The sequence below is a fragment of the Diadema antillarum genome, unplaced genomic scaffold (genome assembly GCF_040938485.1).
Source record: "Diadema antillarum isolate AM-2024a unplaced genomic scaffold, OU_Dant_1.0 scf00000014, whole genome shotgun sequence".
NCBI classification, from domain to species: Eukaryota; Metazoa; Echinodermata; class Echinoidea; order Diadematoida; family Diadematidae; genus Diadema; species Diadema antillarum.
The window spans coordinates 3,753,382-3,775,625 of record NW_027270903.1 but is presented as its reverse complement, the minus strand read 5'-3'; the positions used below and the strand labels follow the sequence as shown (position 1 = coordinate 3,775,625).

The window sequence follows — 22,244 nt, the reverse complement described above, 5'->3', positions numbered from 1 at the left end:
TATATTGCGCCTGGGCACACAGCATGTATTCCTTCAGGTTTTTTACAATGATACATTCCAATGCAACTATGATTGTAGACTACAGGCTTTGAGTTCTATTGTTCATGCACAATGCATACATGCCCTACCCATTTCATATAATGTCTCACAAAGAAAAAGAAGAAGAAAAAAAAGAGTATCATCAATCACGCGGACATTGAGCTTTAAAAGCTGGTGCACACACTGCTTTATTGCACACCATTTGTGTGTGTCTTCCCCGCGCAATATGACACATGCAGGTTATATTTTTTTGAAGTGTTTAAACTGTGAGGCAATATTACACAAATATCTCTGCATACCATCAGCTTCTAATGTTGACCGATCCTCTCAAACTGTATTCCCTTACCTCATGAACCGTCAACAGAACCAAGGTTTTATAAAGTATCCACTATTTGATATCGTGATGCTTATGCATCAAAATTGTCTATGATGACAGTTTCAGCACATTACTTTCATTTTCTCTACATGATTGCCCTGTATCCACAACTATGGGCATCTGGCTGCCCAAAATCAACAACTAAGTGTTGCCTAATATGGGAATGTCTTCACCCTGAAAAGTAAATTTCACAATGAAAGCGAAGAGGATTAAAACATACATTCCCCAATGTGAATGCCCTGTTCATTACAATTCTGTCAACACAATGACATTGATTCTGACCAAGTACCACTGATTCCATAGGTCTAAATATATGCAATTCTGCTTTGCCTGTTTCCACGTTATTGGACTGTGGCAAAACATAATCAATTGAATGCGAATGTTGTGTTGCATTATGTACACTAATGGCTGTGGTGGTGGGTGTCAAATCATTCAGAGAATTGCACCAGCACATTGCCAAGCTATAGCCACACATGCATGTCCCTAATTGTGATTGCCAAGTCTACGCCAGAGTTTCATCTATTAGGTCCGTAGATGGAAGGTCTATTAATCAAGTGAGCGTTATCATTGGGGTGGTGAGAGACCAATGATGAAACATTTTTTTTTCTTTCTGAGTAAAAAGATACTCTTTAAAGGAGATGAAAATGCAAGGTAAGTTTCATGGATTTACATGTTATTTACCGAGACTTGGCAAGGGTTAAAATTGACAAAATGTAGGATGTAAAGATGGAAAATTCATTCCTGAAAGGCTACCTTGTCTTTTTATTTCCTTATTCTCTTACTTGAACATTCAAAGTCCAAGCTCTACATGCTCATATCTAGCATTCACACATTTCAGTCAAACTGTTTGAAACCTCCTAAACAAATGGATTATTCTTCACTGCACATATCTGTCCCAACTGTACCTCACACCCTATACAAGTATCTGCAGATGCTGCCAAGAATTAGGAATTTCCATTCAATGATGCTTTCTCCCTCGGCAATGGGTGTACAGGCAACACCAGAGGGCAGCAAACACATGTCTTACATCTGCGGGGGCAGAAATGACTTGTTGAGCAAAGGTGTCTTGTAAGATACATGTATCTCATGCATGGCATTCAGCAATTCACTACACTTGGCACACATACACCAAACAGACCTGGAACTTTGGTCTCTATATGCCTACAAAGAGTATGCTTGTACTTTAAATCATAAGCATTTTGCTGCTTCAGACCCGATAAAACCCCCTCTCAGGACTTTAAAACTGGCAGTTGGATTTGTTAATCCAATCTTGGAAGTTCTAAAGGAAGAAGTGTAATACTACAGTGTGGTCACTAGAGGGAGCCTACTGGTGTCCCCTGATCTTCAGAGGTCTGAATCACTAGACACTATCTGTGGCAGTGGATAATCGCACTCATCTTATCCACTTGGGCTTTCTATGTACTGACCAATAGAGGCACATATCAGGGGCGGGGTGGGGGAACTTGGGGGAATTCCTGAAGTTTTAGATAGAAGAAAAGCACAAGGACAAACATATTAATGATTAACACGGTATACAAACAACAGAAATTGAAGGTATGCTAGTGTCTGTGCTTTGTTTTGCTATTCTGGGTTTTCTTTTCTTTCTTTCTTTTGTGGGGGGGGGGGGGGATACAGAGTGGCTTTGAGGCCAGCATCGGATTATAAATTCTTAATGCATGACTACACCTGTTATTCTCTTGTGGCCTGCAAAGTAATTGATAAAGAAAGCTTTAGATGAACGGATACTTAGGAGAAATGGGTCATCGTGCAAACAACCTGATTGATACATGAAGGTATAGAACTGAAGATACTGCACATAACAGATGATATAGAAAGAGCGTGGACCTACAATGTTGCAGGTCCATGGTCCATAAGGTGGAGAAAGGAAGGGGTGGGGCAGAGAAGGGAAGGGAAGGGGTGGGGCAAGTGGGGTGGGAGGAAGTTTAGATGGGATGCGGACAAAGCCAAAGGGATGAGGGAGGGAATCTTTAGGTACAAAACCATTCTTTGGGGCCCCAGCTGACTATGAGACAGGAATTAATGACAGGGCATCTTCCTCTTAAGAAAAAAAAAATGCCCTCAACCAAACTCCTAACAAGATGGAATATAGTCATATTTCAAGGCACTCATATCATTTCATTCAAATGCAAATACTGTTGCTGATAATGCAGTGTGCTATTGCTTCAGAAAAACCTTTCTCTCATACACAATTGTATAGAAGACCAGGGGTCTACAAACTCTAACAGCCACCCATCCCCTCCCCCCATTAAAAAAAAAAAGATGGTGACTTCATTTATTACTGGGTATATTATAAATTGGGGTAACTGCTTGGTAAACATAATTTATTTGCTTTTGTTGACTGAATACATATTCTGTGATTCTACAGGAGGATCTGGAATAACTATATCATTTTGTATTCAATCATGGTAGAAAAGATGAACAGGGCAGAAGCAAAAGCGAGAAAAACTAAACACTGGGGGTTAAATGAGTTGTACATTTATGGCTTTCATTATTAAATTTCATGTGCTGCATTACAGTGAAACTTAACTCAATATTCACAGTGACCTACTAAACAGTAGACCAGCTTAATCAACATGAGATATTAAATCACAAGAAACATAATCTATGTAATCTCAAAATTTCAGCTATGATTTACGATAAAACAACTAGGCCTACATAAATTATGCAACTGGAAGAGGTGATAATCTTATCACCGTACAATCTAAGTCTCTTTAACATGTAGGGGGCCTAGAAATATCTTTATTAAATTTCCATTTTTGTGTATTAAGGTCAGTAAGTATGAGTTGTACCTTCCACACTAAATTATTGCAGTTTTGCAAAAACCAGGCAATGATGAATTTGAGGGCAAAAGGGTTGCAGTAACTAACATCACAGATTATTGCTCAAAAGTATGGTTTTCGTAATTTTCATGCACATACTAGTATTATGAGTTGTGAGGCGACAGATGACATCACTGCTTCTTCTAATTTGTGTGAGTGGTTCTAATTACTGTCACTTTTTGCTGTGAAGCTCTGAAATGTTGATAACTTTCTCATTTTATGTCTCATCATAAAGAAATGCCTACCATTCTCTGCTTCTGATTTTATCTAGTACATTAACCCGTACAGTGCTGGAGATTTTCGGAAGTGTAAACAGTGATACAGAGTTTTCTGTGCCTACCAGCACTCAAAGCACACAGAGGATTAATTCAATTTCAATGTGGAGAGGAATTGAACTCCAACATGACCATGGCATGGCATTTCTTACTCCAAGAGGTCCTAAAAATCTGAGCTGATCCTTTTGTAGGAAGAGTCTTGCTGCATTCAAAAGGCATTCAAGCTCAGACGGCAGTAGCAACGTCCTTCTGTCAGTAATTTTGATGTCTGCGGTAAGTAATTGCGAAGGTCTCGAAAACTCAGGTAATAGAGGAAGTAGTCTACTTATTTTATACCCATTTTGGACCAACTCAATCTATTGGTCACCTGTCAAACCTTCTCTACCCTTCTGCCCCTCCCACCTCCCCTCTTCCTCGCCCCTCCCACTTCCCCTCTTCCTTGTCCCTCTTCTTTGCCCCTCACACCTCCCCTCTTCCTCTCCCCCCCCCCCATCAATCAAAAGATTGGCGACAATTTTGTTCTCTCCACCTACCTGTCAAATCAGAAGGCAATGATTCTTTATGAAAATTATGAAAATCACAAAGGCAAAGAGTGTCTTCAACAACAAGGGCATGCTACCACTAGGGCCAGAATTGATAAACACGCACCTTGTGTGATTTCACAGAGTTTCCATGGTAGAACTTACCATATGACAGTTCCCCCTTTCAGTTGCTTTAAAACCATTTGGAGGTACTCAGGGGGTACAGAAGGTAACTCAAATTTCAATTCAGGGTTTAAAGGACAAGTTCACCTTCATAAACATATGGATTGAGAAAATGCAACAATATTAGTAGAACACATCAGTGAAAGTTTGAGAAAAATTGGACAATCGATGCAAAAGTTGTGAATTTTTTAAATTTTTGTGTTGGAACCGCTGGATGAGGAGACTACTACAGGTTGTGAGTCATATGCGTACCACAGTATAAAGAAAATGTAAAAGAAAATTCAACATATTTTCACTTTTTTCGCATAATAAAAGAGCACTTGACTTGCCTCTTTCTAAAGGCAGGGGGAATAATATTACCCATAACATTTGTCGGTAACGAGTCAGGGGAATGTGTACTTTTTTCAAAAGATGGAATTTTGTGAAATTCTCTTTATATTTTCCTTATATTTGTGTACGCATGTGACATCTAAGTTATTCATACACTGCAGTAGTCTTCTCATCCAGTGGGTACTGTACAAAAACTTCAAAAATTCATAACTTTTGAACAGATTGTCTGATTTTCCTCAAACTTTCAATGATGTGTTCTACTAATATTGCTACATTCTCTCAATCCTTATGTTTATGAAGGTGAACTTGTCCTTTAATCAATGTTTCAACTGAACTCAGAGGGGAGTGCTATTCCAACAGCAGAATTCTACAGGATGTCTATTTACACCGAGTGTGAAAATTTCAAAATTGTCATAAAAATTGCCACAAAATCGTCCAAACATTAATGACTGGGGTACGATTCTTTAAACTTTACCTGTAGTTTGCAGGGAAAATATGCAATGTGCAAAATTTCAATGGTCATACATCGTAATTTGTAATGCCCTGACATAGATATTTCCAAATGACAACATTTTTTAGGTTACAGTCTTTGGAAATTGGCAGGTGTGAAAGGGGGCATTACATTGAGAGAAGGGAGTGCCTGCTATACTGCCTAAAGCTCTCTGACAGGCAAAGCCCAACCCCCCTTTAGCCTACTTGGAGGAGAGGAAGATGGGTGTGTATGTGTGACTGGAGGGAGAAGGGGGAGGGGTGTAAGCAGCTGCCCAAACTTCTCTGGCAGCAGGTCGGAAAACAGGGCTTTGGTGTGTTTCCTGTTTTTCAATAGGCACATGATGGTTAGAAGTGAAGACTTCCCCCTCAGACCCCGCCGCCTGATTCATACCTAGCTAGCTCGGTCCCGTCGGCCCCAAAGGTGAGCACCTCCGAATTATTGACTCACCCACAATCCCTATCTCGGAATCTCACCGCAAAACAAGGAGTCCCTACATCAATGCATGTGAAATGTTCAAGGGAAGGTTCGTCTTCAATGTCTCTAAAAAACAAATACAGTGCAATGTCAGAGCTAAAGTCTCTTCCTTTGATGTAGGTAACTATCCAAATGTAAGGTGACTAGCAGAAAGGCACCAACGTAACTGTCACATTGCACTAAAGCCCTTCTTGCTCTCACTATGATAACAAAAGTGGCAGTGATTTTCATACCATGCTGCAGTCTGGAACTCGAGGGGAAGGTGGATGTAAGGTTAACCCAGAACTTCTTCCACGAACAGATCACAATGTTATATCCCAGGCCAGACTATATAACAAGTTGTAAGCACTGGGATTTTTCTTTTCCTCATTAGGCAAACTAAAAAAGTATTCGAAGAAGAGTTCTGGCTTACATCCACAAACAGGGATGGCAAATCATAGATTTGTCTCGTTTATTGCTTTTTGTTTTTTTCATTTCCTGAACAAGTAGTAAAACATACAAAATGTAATCTTCCAGAGAAAGTCTATATGAAAACTGCCCTAAAGGGCGATCGGGATCTGGGATATGTATTGCCAGAAAATAAATGATTACACAAGCAAAACGTAAAAAAGAAGAGAAGAAGGCATAAACACTCTCTCACTGGATTTCTTTCAACCTGTGAGTGGATTTAAGCATGAGACTGAAGACAGGGAAGATATATGTACAATGTATGCTCTACCCAGAAATTCATGTTGAGTGGTGTTTTTGGTTTTGTTTTTGCTTTTGAAGAGAAAGCAGAGAAAGAGAGGAAGAAGATCACTAGGGGAAAACATGCAGAACATTTTAGCATGCTTAGAAGTTACATGTAGAGATACTCTCATTTTCTGGCTGCAGTGATTTGGTATTAGCCAACACTGTTTGTATGCACCTGTAACTAGCTCATCCCATCACAGAGGGATCGGTAGGCAATGTGAGGTGGGGTAGTCATAGTAGTGCATTTCATTTTTTTTTTTTTTTTAACTGCTTGACAGATCACGGAGGGACAATTTACTATTCAAAAAACTAATATGAGCGGGAAAAGTTTTGCTTTGCTGACAAAAATATGGATCAATATTGTTTTGTTAAGCTTTGTTGTTGTTTTTTTTTATTTCATTGCTCCCCCCTGTGCAACCACATTCAAAGGATGCTGCTCCTGGCTGCCAAGCCTTATCACAAGGCTTTTGGGGGATAATTTTTCCAAACCAGTACATCCAAAGTGTACAAGGTACACTATGCCTACACAGAAAATCACCCCACACAGTCTGGACTGAAGCCTATACTTCCCATACTCCTAACCCTTGCGCCCAGATATATGGTACTCAAGATTATAATAAAGGGTAGGGCTATACTATTGTTGTTTCTTGGACCCCGTTTACAGTGCGGGGCTGGGCCGAGCTGCGGCCGAGCCGAGGCCGAGCCCAGCCTCAATTGCAAGGCCGGGTCCCGCAATTTTGTCTGTTTACACTACTGGACTCGGCCGCACTTTTGATTCAAACCTTTCAATATATTGTCATAGTGGCGCTCTGCTTGTTACAAATGCAATTTGGTATTGTCTGGTTTTCAGACCCTTTGCCAAATGAATTCCCTGGCGACGAAGTCGCCGTTCGGGCAAAGGCCTTTGCCGAAGGAAAAAATCCTTTGCAGGACAAAACCACCTTAAACTATACTAGTTGTCGACGTTGAGGGGGTTAATATCCTGAATAGCGAAATACCACAGGCAGAGGGTTTGGAAGCCAGACTAAAATTGGCTGCGCATTTGGCCCACCTCCAGAGCGAGGCCAAATGCGAGGCCAATTTTGGCCCCGCATTTGGCTTTTTGCACGTTTACACTGAAGCGGGGCTGGGCCCGGCCACGGCCGAGCCGTGGCCAAGCCTCGCACTGTAAACGGGGTCTTCCTGGTCTCTGACTGCTTTGTAAGTTGCAATAATCCACTTTACTTTGAGCAAACAAAAGTTTTTTTTTCTTATTGTATTGTCTATACTAAGTGTCTGCATAGTGTGCAGTATTGGATGATTTTATGGTTGGATGGACACTCTGTATTACTCCGTGTCTGAGCAAACAAGACATTTGGGAGGAAAAAAAAGACCAGTTTCACAGTTTGTTTCCTGGATTGTAAGCTTGGAATTATGGTTGATCACACCTTGGTGGGAAGGAATGCATCTCATGTATAGTCAATGTCATGTTGAATTCTGCTGCAATATTAGCAAACATGTGTTCTTTTCTCTATTTTTGCTTACTGTAAAAGTGGAGTAATTTTCTGCGACCAGCCAGGTAAAAGAAATTCCACATGTTTATTTCCACGGAATCAAAGAGATGAAACATCATTACATAGAAAAACAAGAATAGTCTTATGCTTTTATTTCCATGCTGGTTTCATGTGGCACGAAACAGCCAAAAAATTTCCACACAACAAAAATTTCAACTTTTAGTATGTCGTTGATGTCCTTTCAAGTATCATATTCAATATATCTCTCTGAGGTGGATTTAAACATCATTTGTTGAGCCAGACAGTGATTTTTTTTAAAGGTATTTGGAGCTAAGAAATCATCCTGGAATGTGGACTTTCAGGTTTTGCTGCCAATGTGCTTAAATCCAACAATCATTCAATGACAATTCAGGTATCAAATTCACTTCCCAAAAATAATTTTTCCATTAAAAAAACCAATAACATAACAATTGGTATATTGAACCTTCTTTTTTTTTTCAAACCAAACCTGAATAATGGATCTTCAAGAAAACAAGTTGATGTCTAAGACTGAATTCGGCTAAACATTGTTGCTATTATCAACAGAAGAAAAAAGTGATTCTGTTACTATGGTGCTACATAGGCCTAGTCATTCTCTCAAAAATCCTATTACATTTTCATGTCAAACACCTACAAAAGATACTAATATTTAGCCACACTGCCAAGACAAAGCCCTCCACAATGGGCGCAGTTTAAAAAATCAGTGTTTGAGAACATTTATCTTGAAAACCTACAGGCAAATCAACTCTGTGATAGGTCTCCATCTACTTTCATTATTCTCAAAAAACAAACAATGATGCACAACAGCCAACTGTATCCTCCTTTGTCATACCAGTTTTCTATCATCCTATGTCAAAAACTATGAGAAGTTTCTGGAAGAGATCGTCAACAAATAGCAAGCATGCAAGATCCCACAAGATTGCAGATTTGTGAAGATGGGATTTCGATAACAGTATCAAATCAGAACCATATTTCTGAATATCAAGTCAGTATTAAAACCTATCGTTTCCCCTATCACATACACACAGACATATGTGACCCGCTACAACAAAAAGGTCCTAAAGTCGCGCAAGGTCGAAGCCGCGAAAATCGAGTTTGAAGTCAGAGCATTAAAATTGGTCAAAACTTACGATTTTCTGATTTTGCTATATTATTGGAGTCTAACATATCTTCTATCATCTGTCGAAATTTTGAAGCAAAATGATCAAAGGAAAGATTGAAAAATAGCGTTTTGCTGAGCCATGTTTTTTCGCGTTTCAACGAAGCAGAAACTGGTTCGAAAATTTGGATTGAGCGCCACAGATAGGTTCCGCCCCTAACAACGACCAGAGTGATCTCATTGGTCAGTTTGCTGCTTGCTGCTAACCGAAGCGTGAAGCTCGCACACTGCCCAGTCGACTGGTGCGTGCGGGCGGGGTGCGCTATGCTCAGCCGCTTCTCACATCGTGGTCACTGATTGGTTGGTGAGGAGACCGCCGACGCTGATGTGCTTGAATGAACTCTTCGGGGGTTGCTAGGGCTTACCTTCTATTGCCCAGAGGTGAAAACTGACTTGCGTGTCCCTTGTTCGCGATTGCGTCGAAAGGAAGACTTTTAGGGCGCTTTTCTCGAAACAGTGATTTTCCAGACGTCTCGACATGCTCTCTTTTAAACATCGATATCTCCGCAGCCGATCATCTTTATAAAATGTTTCATATATAAATTTAAAGCAGAAAGATTAGGGGATTATATCATGCAATTTTCAAATAATCGACCTCACCCGACTTTAGGATCATTTTGTTGTAGCGGGTCACATATATATGTTTATTGTACTTCTCCTCTAATACACCTCACCCTGCTGACAATACTTGTTGAAAAATTTCTTAAGTAAATTTCTCGGAAATATTTCTCCACTTCTTGACTTTTCTCCTTCATATACACTGTAATCTAGAAAATATGGAAATTGCCTCCACCAACCACTTTCTAACAGTAAGGGAAATTTTGCTTTCCAAGTTGCACTGAACATTTAACACACTTTAACAGCAATGACACAAGGACTTCACATACAACAATGCATACACTGTACTTCAGAAGAGGCCATTTAGTTTGAATGACTGTGGCAATGGAAATATTGCAACTGTGTGATGCTTGCACCAATATACACAGACATGAAACGACAACAACAACAAACATCCCAGCACAAGGACTTGAAGATTATCGATGATATATTTCAGAGAGACATGACTCGGTCAAACTTTTTTGAATGCCCTTAGCCCTCCGTGGCCTGCCTTTAATCCACTTGTTAGACGCACTAATCCCCGCTGTTGTCACATGACACGAGAGAAGCGTTGAATCACGCAAGTAATTGACCCGTTCGCAGATCTTTCTCTACTACGGCCGTGTGTCACTTACAAGACCAATATCCAGTGTGTTCATCAAAACTCCCGAATTTCAGACAAGAAATTTCGGTCAGATCGCTACTGTTTATGAGTACACAAAGAAAGGTGGGAGGAGGGAGAAGGGTATTATTTTACGTAGTACTAGACCAAGGACATTCTCTAAACTAAAGCACTTTAGGTTCATATAGTCCACAATGTCACTTATGTTTTGTAGTGGAATGTGTCTTACAAGTGCTCCTCTCACATTACACAAATGGAGACAAAGAAATATCAAGTGGCATGTCAAACAAATATACTTCATATTCTGCATGAAAAAAAAAAATGATTTTGAGCTCTAATTCAAAATTGTGCATTGACTGTATGCAATGAAACAATTCCCTAACCAGCCACACTAAGACACTGAAATATACATTACACCCAATCTATGTCAATTTCTTGTTGTTGTTATTTTGTCTCATAGGCAGAAAAAAAAAATACCATGGCGTCCTGAAATGGGCGTGTACATTTTGTTTACCCTGGAAAGGCTTGAGCAAATAGTCTCTCTTTTTTTCTTTTTTTTTTTTGGGGGGGGGGGGTGGGGGGAGATGGCACTAAATACAAACACTAATAACACACACATATGAATGCAAGAGCTGGTAATATGTAACTTGTTCCCCCAAGTTGTAGGTACACATAAAAGGAGTGATGTGCAAACAATGTTGATGGGTTGGGCAGTTTGGTAGGGGTGTGGAAGACTTGGGGGGGGGGGGGGTGATGCTTTTGTGTGTTGGAGTGATAGCTTTTACAACATGTATCAAAGGTAGCCATGAAAAGAGCCTTTATGCGAGGTCCGATCTTGTAAGACAAAGCAGCCAAATTTTTCTTTTCAAAAGGTTGCTTTCTAACATTGGGCACATTCTGCATGACTATAACCAGCAAAATACTCAAAGTACCAGTAATGGAAAAAAAATGTTGCAGATTTCCAATGCTAAAACTACCAACACAAATATGAGTACATGGGACACCCACAAAGTATCATTTTACCTCTTTCAATTTCTCTGTCTTTGTTTTTGCGTTTTGTTTATTTGTTTTTGTTTTTGCAATGTAACCTTTCACAAAAATAGAAAAGTGGAAATGTTGGACTTAACAGATGTCTTATCCAAACCTCCCTTTTCATACACATGGGCGGATCCTGAGGGGGCGCACCGGGCACGCGCACCGGGCAAGCGCCTCCCTCTTTATCTATTTTTTTGTTAAAACAAAAGAAATAAAAAGAAAAAATGGGGGCGTGCACCCCCCCCCCTTTAATTTTGTGAAGGTGCCTCCCCTTTATGGAATTCCTGGATATGCCCCTGATACAGTATGTATATAATGTGATCCTGTTTGAAAAAGGGAGCTTTCTACACTGCTTTGTCAGGTCTCGTCGATAGCATAGCTAGAAATCTCTACAGTCATAAACTGCACAGGTCGTTAGCTCTCGAATGCTCTGTACCCTTTTTATCCACAACTTCTCTATCACCTACCAGAATTTTAATTTGTCAAACCCCTTCCACTTGCATTCTTGGGAATGCTGCAGCTTACAAATGGGCCATGTATTGTTACTTCAGACACATGCCATTCAAATGTTATGTATTTCCTTCCATACAAACCCACTTAAACATGTCAAACTGCTCAGCTGGAAATATAGTTCCTCTTACTCATTAAACTAACATTGTGTATGAATGACACCTATTGTGTTAGCTACTTGATGAAGATTTTATATACATCTGACATATCAGGCAAATTAATGAGATTCACATATAAGAAATTAATCCGGATAAGGACTACATACACATGGTGTTACTGCAAACCTTTCTCTCTCAAGAAATTGAAGCTTTCATTTAACATAATCAGTGTCAAAAGTTCAATGTCTCCATCACATACTGTACATCCTCTTTCTGTTTACAGTTCATTAATCCCAAGGTTCATTAATCCAAAAATGCTGAAAGGTTCATAATTCTGCAGGTTCATCATTGTGCACCTTCTTTTAAAAATTTCAAAATTTGTTGTAGTCACTGTTCTTACTACACAATTTCGCTTCTTTTGAAAAAGAAAAAAAATCACACAAATTTTTGCGATTTGGATCCTGACCTAAATCTCCTCCCCCCCCCCCCAAAAAAAAAAAAAAAAAAAACAACTGTTACTTCCGTTCTCACTCTAAAAATTTTGACATTTGGGTCCTGATCAGGATTGCAACCTGAAAAAAAAAAAGAGTTTTTATTTTGAGTGTAATGAGAATGACACTAATCTCACATGGAGGGAAGGATAAAGGATGCTAAAGCAAAACAGAGAAGATAACAACTGTTCATTGGCCCTGTATGACACTACTAATGTGTGATCTTCTTTTCTTTTTTTCTTTTTTTCTTTTTTGGTCTAGTGCCTATAGGTTTGGTCCAGAGTCAAAGTGAGTTGTACTTGTCCTTCCTTCTCACTTACTGTTTTTTTTTCCCTCTCTTTCCACAATAAGTTTTGAATATTTTGTCATTTGTGAAATGGTATGCTCATCTACGCATTTTTACAGTGAGTTGGGAGCCCCAAGCACACTTTCAAGAATTTCTGTTTTGATTTTGCAAGGGACTCAACCAAACCATGCATGAAAACAACAAAGCACTGGCTGTTATTATGACTTGAACAGATTTTTTTTTCTCCTACTTAATTGTGTTTGACATAACAATAGTACTGTCTGTTGCAGAAAAAATGGGGGAAAAAACAAACAAACAAACAAACACAGAATATCACAAAAGCTAGTAGTAGCTGAAATTTATCTTAAACCCTCCAAAGGTCACAATCTCAAAATACCCTTGAGATTGTACATTGTAGACAAACTCTTGGTTTTAATGGGGTTAATGAACTGTGTGTGCTATAATGTTTGCATTGATGTAGCGGGGATAGAATTGAGTTGAAAAAGACCTCAGCATAGGAGGACAAAGCATTGTAAATCTGCCTGTTCAGGTTGTATAGGAGAGAGTCGGGCGTGGATAAGGGAGTGGCATTCATACTACTATTATTAATAGAAAGAGCTATAGAATGGAGTGCCTCGTTCACCGGGTGCCATTTTCCAAATGTGATTACTCAACCGCTTTACACCGCCATGATATCGGTACTCTGACGCCGTGGAAACAGAAATATGTATAATACCTGGTGGGGCACTCCCATAATTGTTATTACAAGGGCGATACATGCGTGTCAATGGCTTATGCACACAGTACTCGATGCACACTTGAATAGCTGAACTAATATTGGGAGCCTGTCGCATTGTTCTTACGCCTCTATTAGTATTACAGGAGCAGAAATGACTATACTCGGTATGCATGAATGAGCATCAGCTGCATCTACATTGTAAGTGCTTTAACAGCCAATGTAAAATTTGCCTACATTTTTAATCAGCTTTTTGTACCGTACATCTTTTTGCTTATCATGGTACATGTAAGACACAAACAAGAGAAAGAAACATTCTCACAAAGATCGATTGTGGTGGCAAATTAGTTTGTAACTGTCTTCTTCGTTGCAGTATTATACATTTTTAAAAATCCTCCCTTTCCCAATTCCATCTGCTACCTGCACCCCGATAATCATGAAGAGAAGCCATTACATGTGTATTACTATTAATGTTAAAAACAGGCTTTAAAAAAAAAAAGCAGCATGCAATGACTCATCGGGGGCAGATAGTCGAGTGCATGTGTAGCACACTCTGTCTCCATTTGTGATGGCCTAATACTGTAATGCACAGAATCTGCACTGCTAATGCGTGCTATTATTGGTCCCAATAATGGTCGAGGTTTAATCCTTATTTAGGATTGCTGCCAATAACATGTGAAATGCACAACCACATTGATCACTGCACTGTTAAACCTGTTGGCTACAGTAGTTGATTTACACTTGCACGTACAATTTGAGCATAGTGGCTCTTAAATTCATGGATCAGTTTCACAATGAACTCTTTTTACTTTCACTACAGCGTATTGCCATGGATAAAAATACCTATAGGGATCTAAAATGGCTGTGACTGATTTATTCATTTGTATAATATATTGTTTGTTTGTTTGTTTGTTTGTTTGGTTGGTTTTTGGGGTTTTTTTTTTTGGGGGGGGGGGGACTGTGCGACCGAGGAGAATTACACTACATACTGTACATACAGCAGTGACAGCAAACATGAAATTGGACAACAGGTCAGAGAGCTTTGACTTCCTGATGAATGCCATATAGTGATTCATGGGCAGTTTGGGTAGCCATCTTGGTTTAAAAACATAATTTACTATTTGCAAATGAAACAAAACCCCAGCTTTATTGCTTCAAAATAGTTCTAAAATTTGAGTTAGGGATAGAAACAACCACTGTCAAAATTTGAATCAGTGTAATTAATGTTACGTACTGTCAAATATACAAAATAAGAACAATAGTTATAATAAAAATGTTTCTATCAGACTAAACCATGTACAGTTATGGTTTATTGAGAAAAACAGTGTGATATCTCCTTATATTTTAGGCTTTATTGCAAAATTTTTACATGGTAGGATGTTTTGTGATACAACTGACCTCCACATTTGCATCAAATGTGATATCTCGAATTTTTTTTTAAATCACTGCTCCCAAAGGTAAACTGTACCTCTAATACAAAGACAAAGCTGTTGCTCGCATTCATAACAGAAAACACTTGGCCCACCTATTGCATTGTGTGTGATGTCGGTAATTTCTCATTTCTTTCCAAAGACAACTTCCTTCCCGACTCGAGATATTTCAAGGATATCACATTTATTACTCATCCACACAGACAACGGATGTAGTTTCCTTCGGGCTAATTCAAGGAAAACAATATTTTGATCTCTCTTGCTTGCAAAACAACTGAAAATGTCTATGTTGGAATGCTATGATTGCAAGATCATGGTGGCTACATTGTATATTGAGGTCCTTGCTGGATGCTGCAAGCGATGCTGACTGACTTTTGATGAAAAAAGAAGATACACTCACTGGATCAAATTTCTGATAAACATACAGCTCATATGAGCACCCATTTTTCATACATTACTGATACCACTGTGATAAGAGAAAAAAATAAAAGTGTGTTGGAGGAAAGAATTACGATTCATCTTCTAAACATATCAGTATATGATTCTTGTAAACAGAAGTTCACTCGATATGGGGCACCCCCAAGTTAGACCTTTTCCCATCAACAGTCTTAAGGGTTGGGCAGGAGGGGGATGAGATGTCTATCAACCTTTTAATACTCCAGTGCGTAGAACAATGAAATAAATGTCTACCACTTGGAGTCTATACAGATGAAGGCTTTTGATACATCTTTGAGCAAAAGAGTGAAGACCTCCTGGCATATTCCTGTTGATACGATGCAGCATTATTTGATATATTTCTGTTAGACCCCAATGAACAGACCTGCTTTACGAAGTATGTTTTGTATGCAGTGCAGTTAACAATGAGTCAGGCTTGTAGAATTCATATTCACATCAGCAAAAAAAAAAAAAAAAAAAAAAAAATATGTGTTTGACTTCCTATTCAATTTGTTCGGTCTACGTAATATATCTATCAGCATGCCTAGCATGAGTACCTTTTCTATCTTTTTTTTTTTTTTTTCTATAAGGGGGATGGAAGGGGAAGTTTTGATAGCCTGTTAACCACTTTTTTTTTCTTTTTTCTTTTTTTTTTTTTTTGGGGGGGGAGACACTATAGAAATACACTTGTTTCTCACATCTCGAACTGAGCTCCACATGGCATGTGAGAAAGTTACATATGTACTTCATAATCTGTTAGCTGCTTCCTTGTATGAAGTAAACCAGCTATCACTGGGAGGAAGACCATCATAAAATCAGGCTTTTAAATGCTCCAAGCAATTTTGAAACCGAAAGTGAGTTTATCACATTCCCGCGATACCAGCAACATCACATTGTCTATGGTATAGTGTTTGATATTGCTCCTCCCCCACCATCATTTGTGAATGAAATCTGTATCAAAATAACCTCATAACTACCTCTGACTGCCACAAATCTAGGGACCAAATTCGAAGAATTTCTGCAGTCTATCAAGCAGTAAAATTTGCTGAAAAACATGTTTGTTTGTTTTTTTATGTATTGCTATCCTCTAAAAAGATAAAGGTGCTCCATCACTCACCAGAGAACAATTCTGAATGTAAACCTAATTCCTCTTTGTTATTACATTTTTTTCCATTTTTTTAATGACGAAGGATAACATTTCTTTGTGGCAATTAACATATGACTGAACTCATTTATGCAATAATCTTCAGGTGGTCAAGTGCGCAGTGATGGAGATTAATCAACTCTGCAATATGAAGACATTGTGTGACAGATACTCATAAAAACGGAACCTCCCAGGTTCTAAATGTTCACACTCTGCAGAATGACAACATCGTGTGACAGCAACTCATAAAAACGGAACTTCTCAGGTTCTAAATGTTCACACAAGAACCAATGGACACTCTTATGCACACTTCTACAATGTACATATGTTCACTTCCATCTGCACTTGCAACAATAACGCAAACCCTATCATGCTCATATTTAGGAAGGTCAAATTCAACAGTAAGGGGAGGTGTAAAGGACCAGTCTGGGGTGAGGGAGGGGGAAGTAGCGGAGGCTGCGGTCAACTTACTGTTTTACTGTTTGCTATACTAGTGGCGGGGTGCGCTCTGTAGACGATGACTCCGTCATGCATTGTGCCGGATGACGTGGTGTGCATCACGGATGTGTGTCCCTGAATGTACACAAAAACACAGCATATACAAAGAGATCAAAAGAACACTTATTAACATACATAACACACATACAAACAAACACACACACACACATATACACAAACATTGGTGAAACCATCTGCATAAACAAATCGGCATAAACAAGTATACATGCCATTGAATGGATGGCTGCACTTGTAAATAACATGTTGATTGTACATGAAAGCTAATATGTATGGATAATTCTTTCTCCTCACAGAATTCAATACATTTTCTATAATAACTAGATGGCATCTTTTTCCAGCAATCCTTGAGATATAAATCTATGTATGATAAATTCATCAATATCACTCGCTATACAGGATATGGCACAATATCCCATGAAAGTTACTTGATTTGACTGCGGTCAAGTCTAATGCTGGAGGCAGCCCAATTCAGCTGCCTGCACTGTTTACTTTCATAACAATAACGTTTAATTACCATACAATAGCAGTCAATGCATTGACAGTCCTCTGGTTGTATGCAGGGAAGCTGATATTGTAGCAAGTTTTTGCCTTGGAATTAAGGAGTTTCTATCCTACTTAAGCCTAAAAACTAAATAAGGCGCGGTCAGACTGGCAAAAGATCGAGAAGTTTAAGATCGCGAAGTTTAAGATCTCGAAGTTTTGCCAGTGTGACCGCAAACTTCCAGTGAAAGTTCCCGTGAAACTTCTCGATCTGTTTGCGGGCGGTGTCTCCGAAGCACGAGGTCATTGTCATGTACAGATGTGCACTGTTACGTCACAATCACTAGCCATCGGACAGCGCACTCTTTCTTGCGCACGTACCAATGGCCCAAACTTCGCGATCTTAAAACTTCTCCATCTTTTGCCAGTCTGACCGCGCCTATTGTGTAACCATTTTATATCTCTACATGCACAAAATCTTTCATAAAGAGTATGCTTATTATTCTTTCTTCAAAAAGGTTGCAAAGAAAGTCTTTTGATAAAATCATTCATCATGGTACAACTGTATTTTGTATGCGTAGATTCAAAATGGCTGCCATCATTTGAATCTGTGTTCTCTCTGGTTGTGCATTAAAAGAATAACTTAATAACTTTTAGATACTGCTCTTTCTCATTACCTTTCTTTTTTTTACAGTTAAACCTCAAGTAAACTCACTTGGTCAATTGCCTACGTGGAAACTGAACAATTGAACTGCACGAACGAAGCCACTGATTTATCATTTCCTAAAAGTATGGGGTCATCTACCACAATCCCTTTCAAGGTGGCCTTCCTTTATAGTGAATCCACTTCCTTGTGTTTAGGGTTTTTAACTTGTCATCCTTCACATACTATCATATACAAAAAGAAAACACAATGAAATCCAAGAACTTGACTGGTTTGAAAGGAGGGACTTTTCTTTTTCCTTTCCAATTTGATTTCAAGTCAGTTGACATTGGTTCGTTTTATTTTGTTTTATATCGGATTGTAATTTAAATCATTATTCGCTGTTCTGTGTATTTTCTGAGGGTCCCATATCGTACAAGCTTTACTTCTTTAATAGCGGGACCCTCCATTTCCATCTCCATCCTAACTTGTATTATATGCATATATGCATACTAAAAAAATACAATTGTGTTTTCTTGTCTGTTACTCATTTTCATACGTACTTTGTTAAATCACGTTTTTTTTTTGCAATTATTACAAGTATCTTCTGCTTATACATTGTATATAATTTCTCTGTTTGTTTGATGGAAATGAAAATAAATTTGAATCTTTGAATTTGAATCTTTGAATCTTTGACTATCCTATGGGGAGATTTCCTCTCAAAGAAAGCAGTATAACTATGCCTCCACTTCAAATTAAAACCTGGCCACAAGTGTCACAAAGAGCAAGAACATTCTGACTTCCACCAAGGTGATAATTTTTCGTCCTTGGTTGGGAAAGATGAATTTCAAGTCTTTTTAATTTTGCCAACTAGGGAAAGCATAATGTTGTATGAATGAAGTGTAGTGCAAAGAAACTGATGTCACATTTTCGTCTTCTTCTGCTAATACTTCACATTGTGAAATGCATGAAAATTCAACTTTTGAATATCGCATGATTACGGTATTTGAATGAAAGTGTGTAAAATAAATATGTACGTACTGTGAAGCATAGAGCTGACCACGTTGAGATGTGAAAACTGGCACAATGTACACAAATCCTCTATCTTCTACACATCCACATGCATGAACATTTCACTCTTAAAATTCACAATTATTTTACAGGATATATCTTATTCATGGCTCTACTCCCAAATATCCTAGAAGCATTGATCTCAACACATCCTTTCAGAAAGAAAGAGTTAATGATTGTACCTTTCTGTCATATAAATATATGTAAATAAACACATTTTGGCCATTTTTCTGCCGATAAAATTCAAAGGAAATGTGAGGGTATCACAAGGGCCCCAACAGATTTGTGTCTGGGATGGCTACTTTGAAAGACCATCAGTATGCTATGGAAGGTAACATGTCAACATTTACATCATCATTACTACACAATAATTTTTCTTCCTTTTTTGGATTTTCATTTAATACATGTACAATGTACCTTCAAACAACTGCTTTTATTCAAAATAACTTTTTTTTTATTTGGTGGGGTGGTGGAGGGTTGACTATTTTTATTATATGAAAACAGTGTTTAAGAGTTGGATGAATCCTGAGGAGCTAAAACAACAGTCAATCTTCTAACTACTCTTGCATGAATGCTCTGTGATTTTTTACAGGTGTATATTTCCTCATTCTATGCCATATCTGGTTCCATCTTGTTCTATTCTACATGGACTTTAGATTCTTTTGAATATATGTGTCTGGACCTCCTTTTTCATTCGTTTACCCACTTCTAGTACTGGAGGATCGTGACAAAACGCACAGAAGATGACACGAAAATACAATGTGAAGTTGCAATAAATTTGTATTCATCTACACAAGTTGAATGCCTTGCAATAAAACACAAAGCGTAAGCGAAGAGTAAACGATTTGATTTACAGCTCTCCTACCCTCCCAGCCACGCCCCCCCCCCTTTACTTAAGTAAGGGTGTCGACAGACAACTTACCTGGGGTGATCCTTGTACCTTCTGTTGTGCACATGGGTGTATTCCACTATTGATGTGCTTTTCACTGCAAGGAAATCAGACCAGAGATAAGAGCTAAGTCAACAAACCTTATGACACAAGAAAAGAAACAACGTCTTTGGTAAAGTGCAGACTGAAAAAATATCCGGGCAGTTACACACTTTGCGTTTTCCCACGTGACAGACTTCAGACAAAAAATGTGTTACCAATAAAAACTTAGACACAGCCCCGTCATCTTTTTTTTTTTTTTTACAACCAATAATACTTGGTATTTGGCTATCATATGGAGAAGTGTCGTGTGCATCCTCTTTATACCCCATGGGGTATTCTTTGCATGATCTACTCACGTGTTTTGTGAAGATGAATTTACGTGCTGCTTCAACACCCATTATTGCTTGGTGAGCAACCACAGAGTAAGGTGCACCATCTTCACAGTCCATGGAGTATTATCGCCTTTATTGCTCTACTCACACACAGTGTGCAGAGAATTAATTCTATACATGACTTCAACACCCTTCTACTATACACCGTTACATGCAACCAATATTTGTTTTTTTTTTCATACCAATGAAGCAAGAGAACTAGGATAGACCACATGATTTGGGATTCTACATACCCACTTGCTTGCTTACCTGCCCAAAGCAACCTGTTTGGAACCTTTTGCCTGATTACCCATTCAAGCAGTTGGGAAAAGTATACTTATGAAAACTCCTTTGTTTTGTAGAACAGAAATCAAATGTATGAAGACGACAACCCTCTTTCTCATCTTCAACACTGTTACAAAGTTATGCGCACTGACAGTGATTTACCCGAATACAAAAAGGCAAAGGACAGGAAACTTTTAAAAGAGAGGAAAAAATATAATTTTTAGTGCTCCTACATCCATTTGATGTGAATCATGTTATTGTGTGCATCTGAAGGCTTTGATGCAATCACATCATGTTGCACCTCTAGGACGAGCTAAACATCCATGCAGGGGTCATCAGCACCGCATCTTCAATTCCGCTGTGAACAGGAGCTCTATGTTCCAAGGGTGGGTACATGTCATCCCCTCCTCTTGTGCGCCACCAACTTTGTAACTTCTGCTCTGCCCCCACCCCCAAGTGCAGATTTCATATTCTGCCTGTAAGTAGGAAAATTGCTTGTTTTTTTTTTTTTTTTTTTTTTGGGGGGGGGAAGGGGGAGAGGACAATACACTTTTTTGAATGACAAAGCTGGGTAAATGCTAATACTTATGAAAAGAATATTTTACTCACACTACGAAAATTGTAAAAATTCAAAATTGACGGTAAGGGAGTACCCTTTAGTTCCCTATAGAAAATATCCTATGAACAACCTTGCACATCATAGTCCCATGTGAACTGTCCACTGAGAACCCAAGTACTGTTACGGGTCCTGGGGCTGTCCCAGGAATCGCAAGTTCCAAAACGTGTCTGTTCAACAAGCTGGGTTTACGCCATGAGCTAAACTACAAGCTAATCATGGAAGTTTAAAACTTCAAGAGAGTCTTTAAGATTAGAAATGTCATGTGAACCTAACCTGTGAGTGCCAGACAACACATCTGCCATATTCCCTATTAACATACATTGTACAACATGCAAGGCATGAAACTATGTACTCACATTAAGCATGTCAAGAGATTATGGATAATGTGATTGCAATTACATACAGACACACATTGAAACATAAGCAAGAGACCCCAATTAGCTAATGAACAACAGCAGTTTCATTTGCAAAGTCCACTAATAAAAAAAATATCTGTGATAAATGGTTTAATAATGAGCATCATGAAAAGATTACATGGTATGAAACTCACATGCCCTTTCTTCAGCAATGAATGCTAATTTTGTAAAGTTTCTGTAAAGAGTGTTGTGTCTGTTGATGCCATACAGACATCTATAAAAGTGGATATTTTCACGCGACTAATTTTTCGCGCTCGGCGGGGTAAGACGAATTTCGCATGTTTTTAATTCCGCGGAATCAAGACATCGACTGCTGGAACATGTGGCAAGCAAAAACATTTGCATGCTTTTATTTTCGCGCTAGTTTCAGGTTCCGCAAAATGCACGAAAATTTCAACACCATGAAAATTTCCACTTTTACAGTAGCTACTGAAAACTGACTTCCTGTGATAAAGTTTGTCTCTCAACGACTTCATGATACTCACATGTCATCTTATTAGACTACATACTGTATTTGTGGATTGAGCCTGAAATGTTCATTTATGACTTAACATCATTTGGTAACCCATGG

The 22,244-nt window shown here is 38.7% G+C and overlaps 1 protein-coding gene across 2 annotated transcripts in view; it reads right to left on the bottom strand.

The window, feature by feature from the left end:
• LOC139723348 (uncharacterized) overlaps positions 1 to 22,244 on the bottom strand; it is a 60,845-nt gene that overhangs the window by 15,324 nt on the left and 23,277 nt on the right. For both annotated transcript variants that reach the window (XM_071634608.1, XM_071634616.1), the window contains exons 3-4: positions 19,974 to 20,037; positions 16,810 to 16,911 (exon numbers count right to left, since the gene is read on the bottom strand). In XM_071634608.1, the coding sequence (XP_071490709.1) occupies positions 16,810 to 16,911; positions 19,974 to 20,037 (166 nt within the window). The remainder of the gene's footprint in view (positions 1 to 16,809; positions 16,912 to 19,973; positions 20,038 to 22,244) is intronic.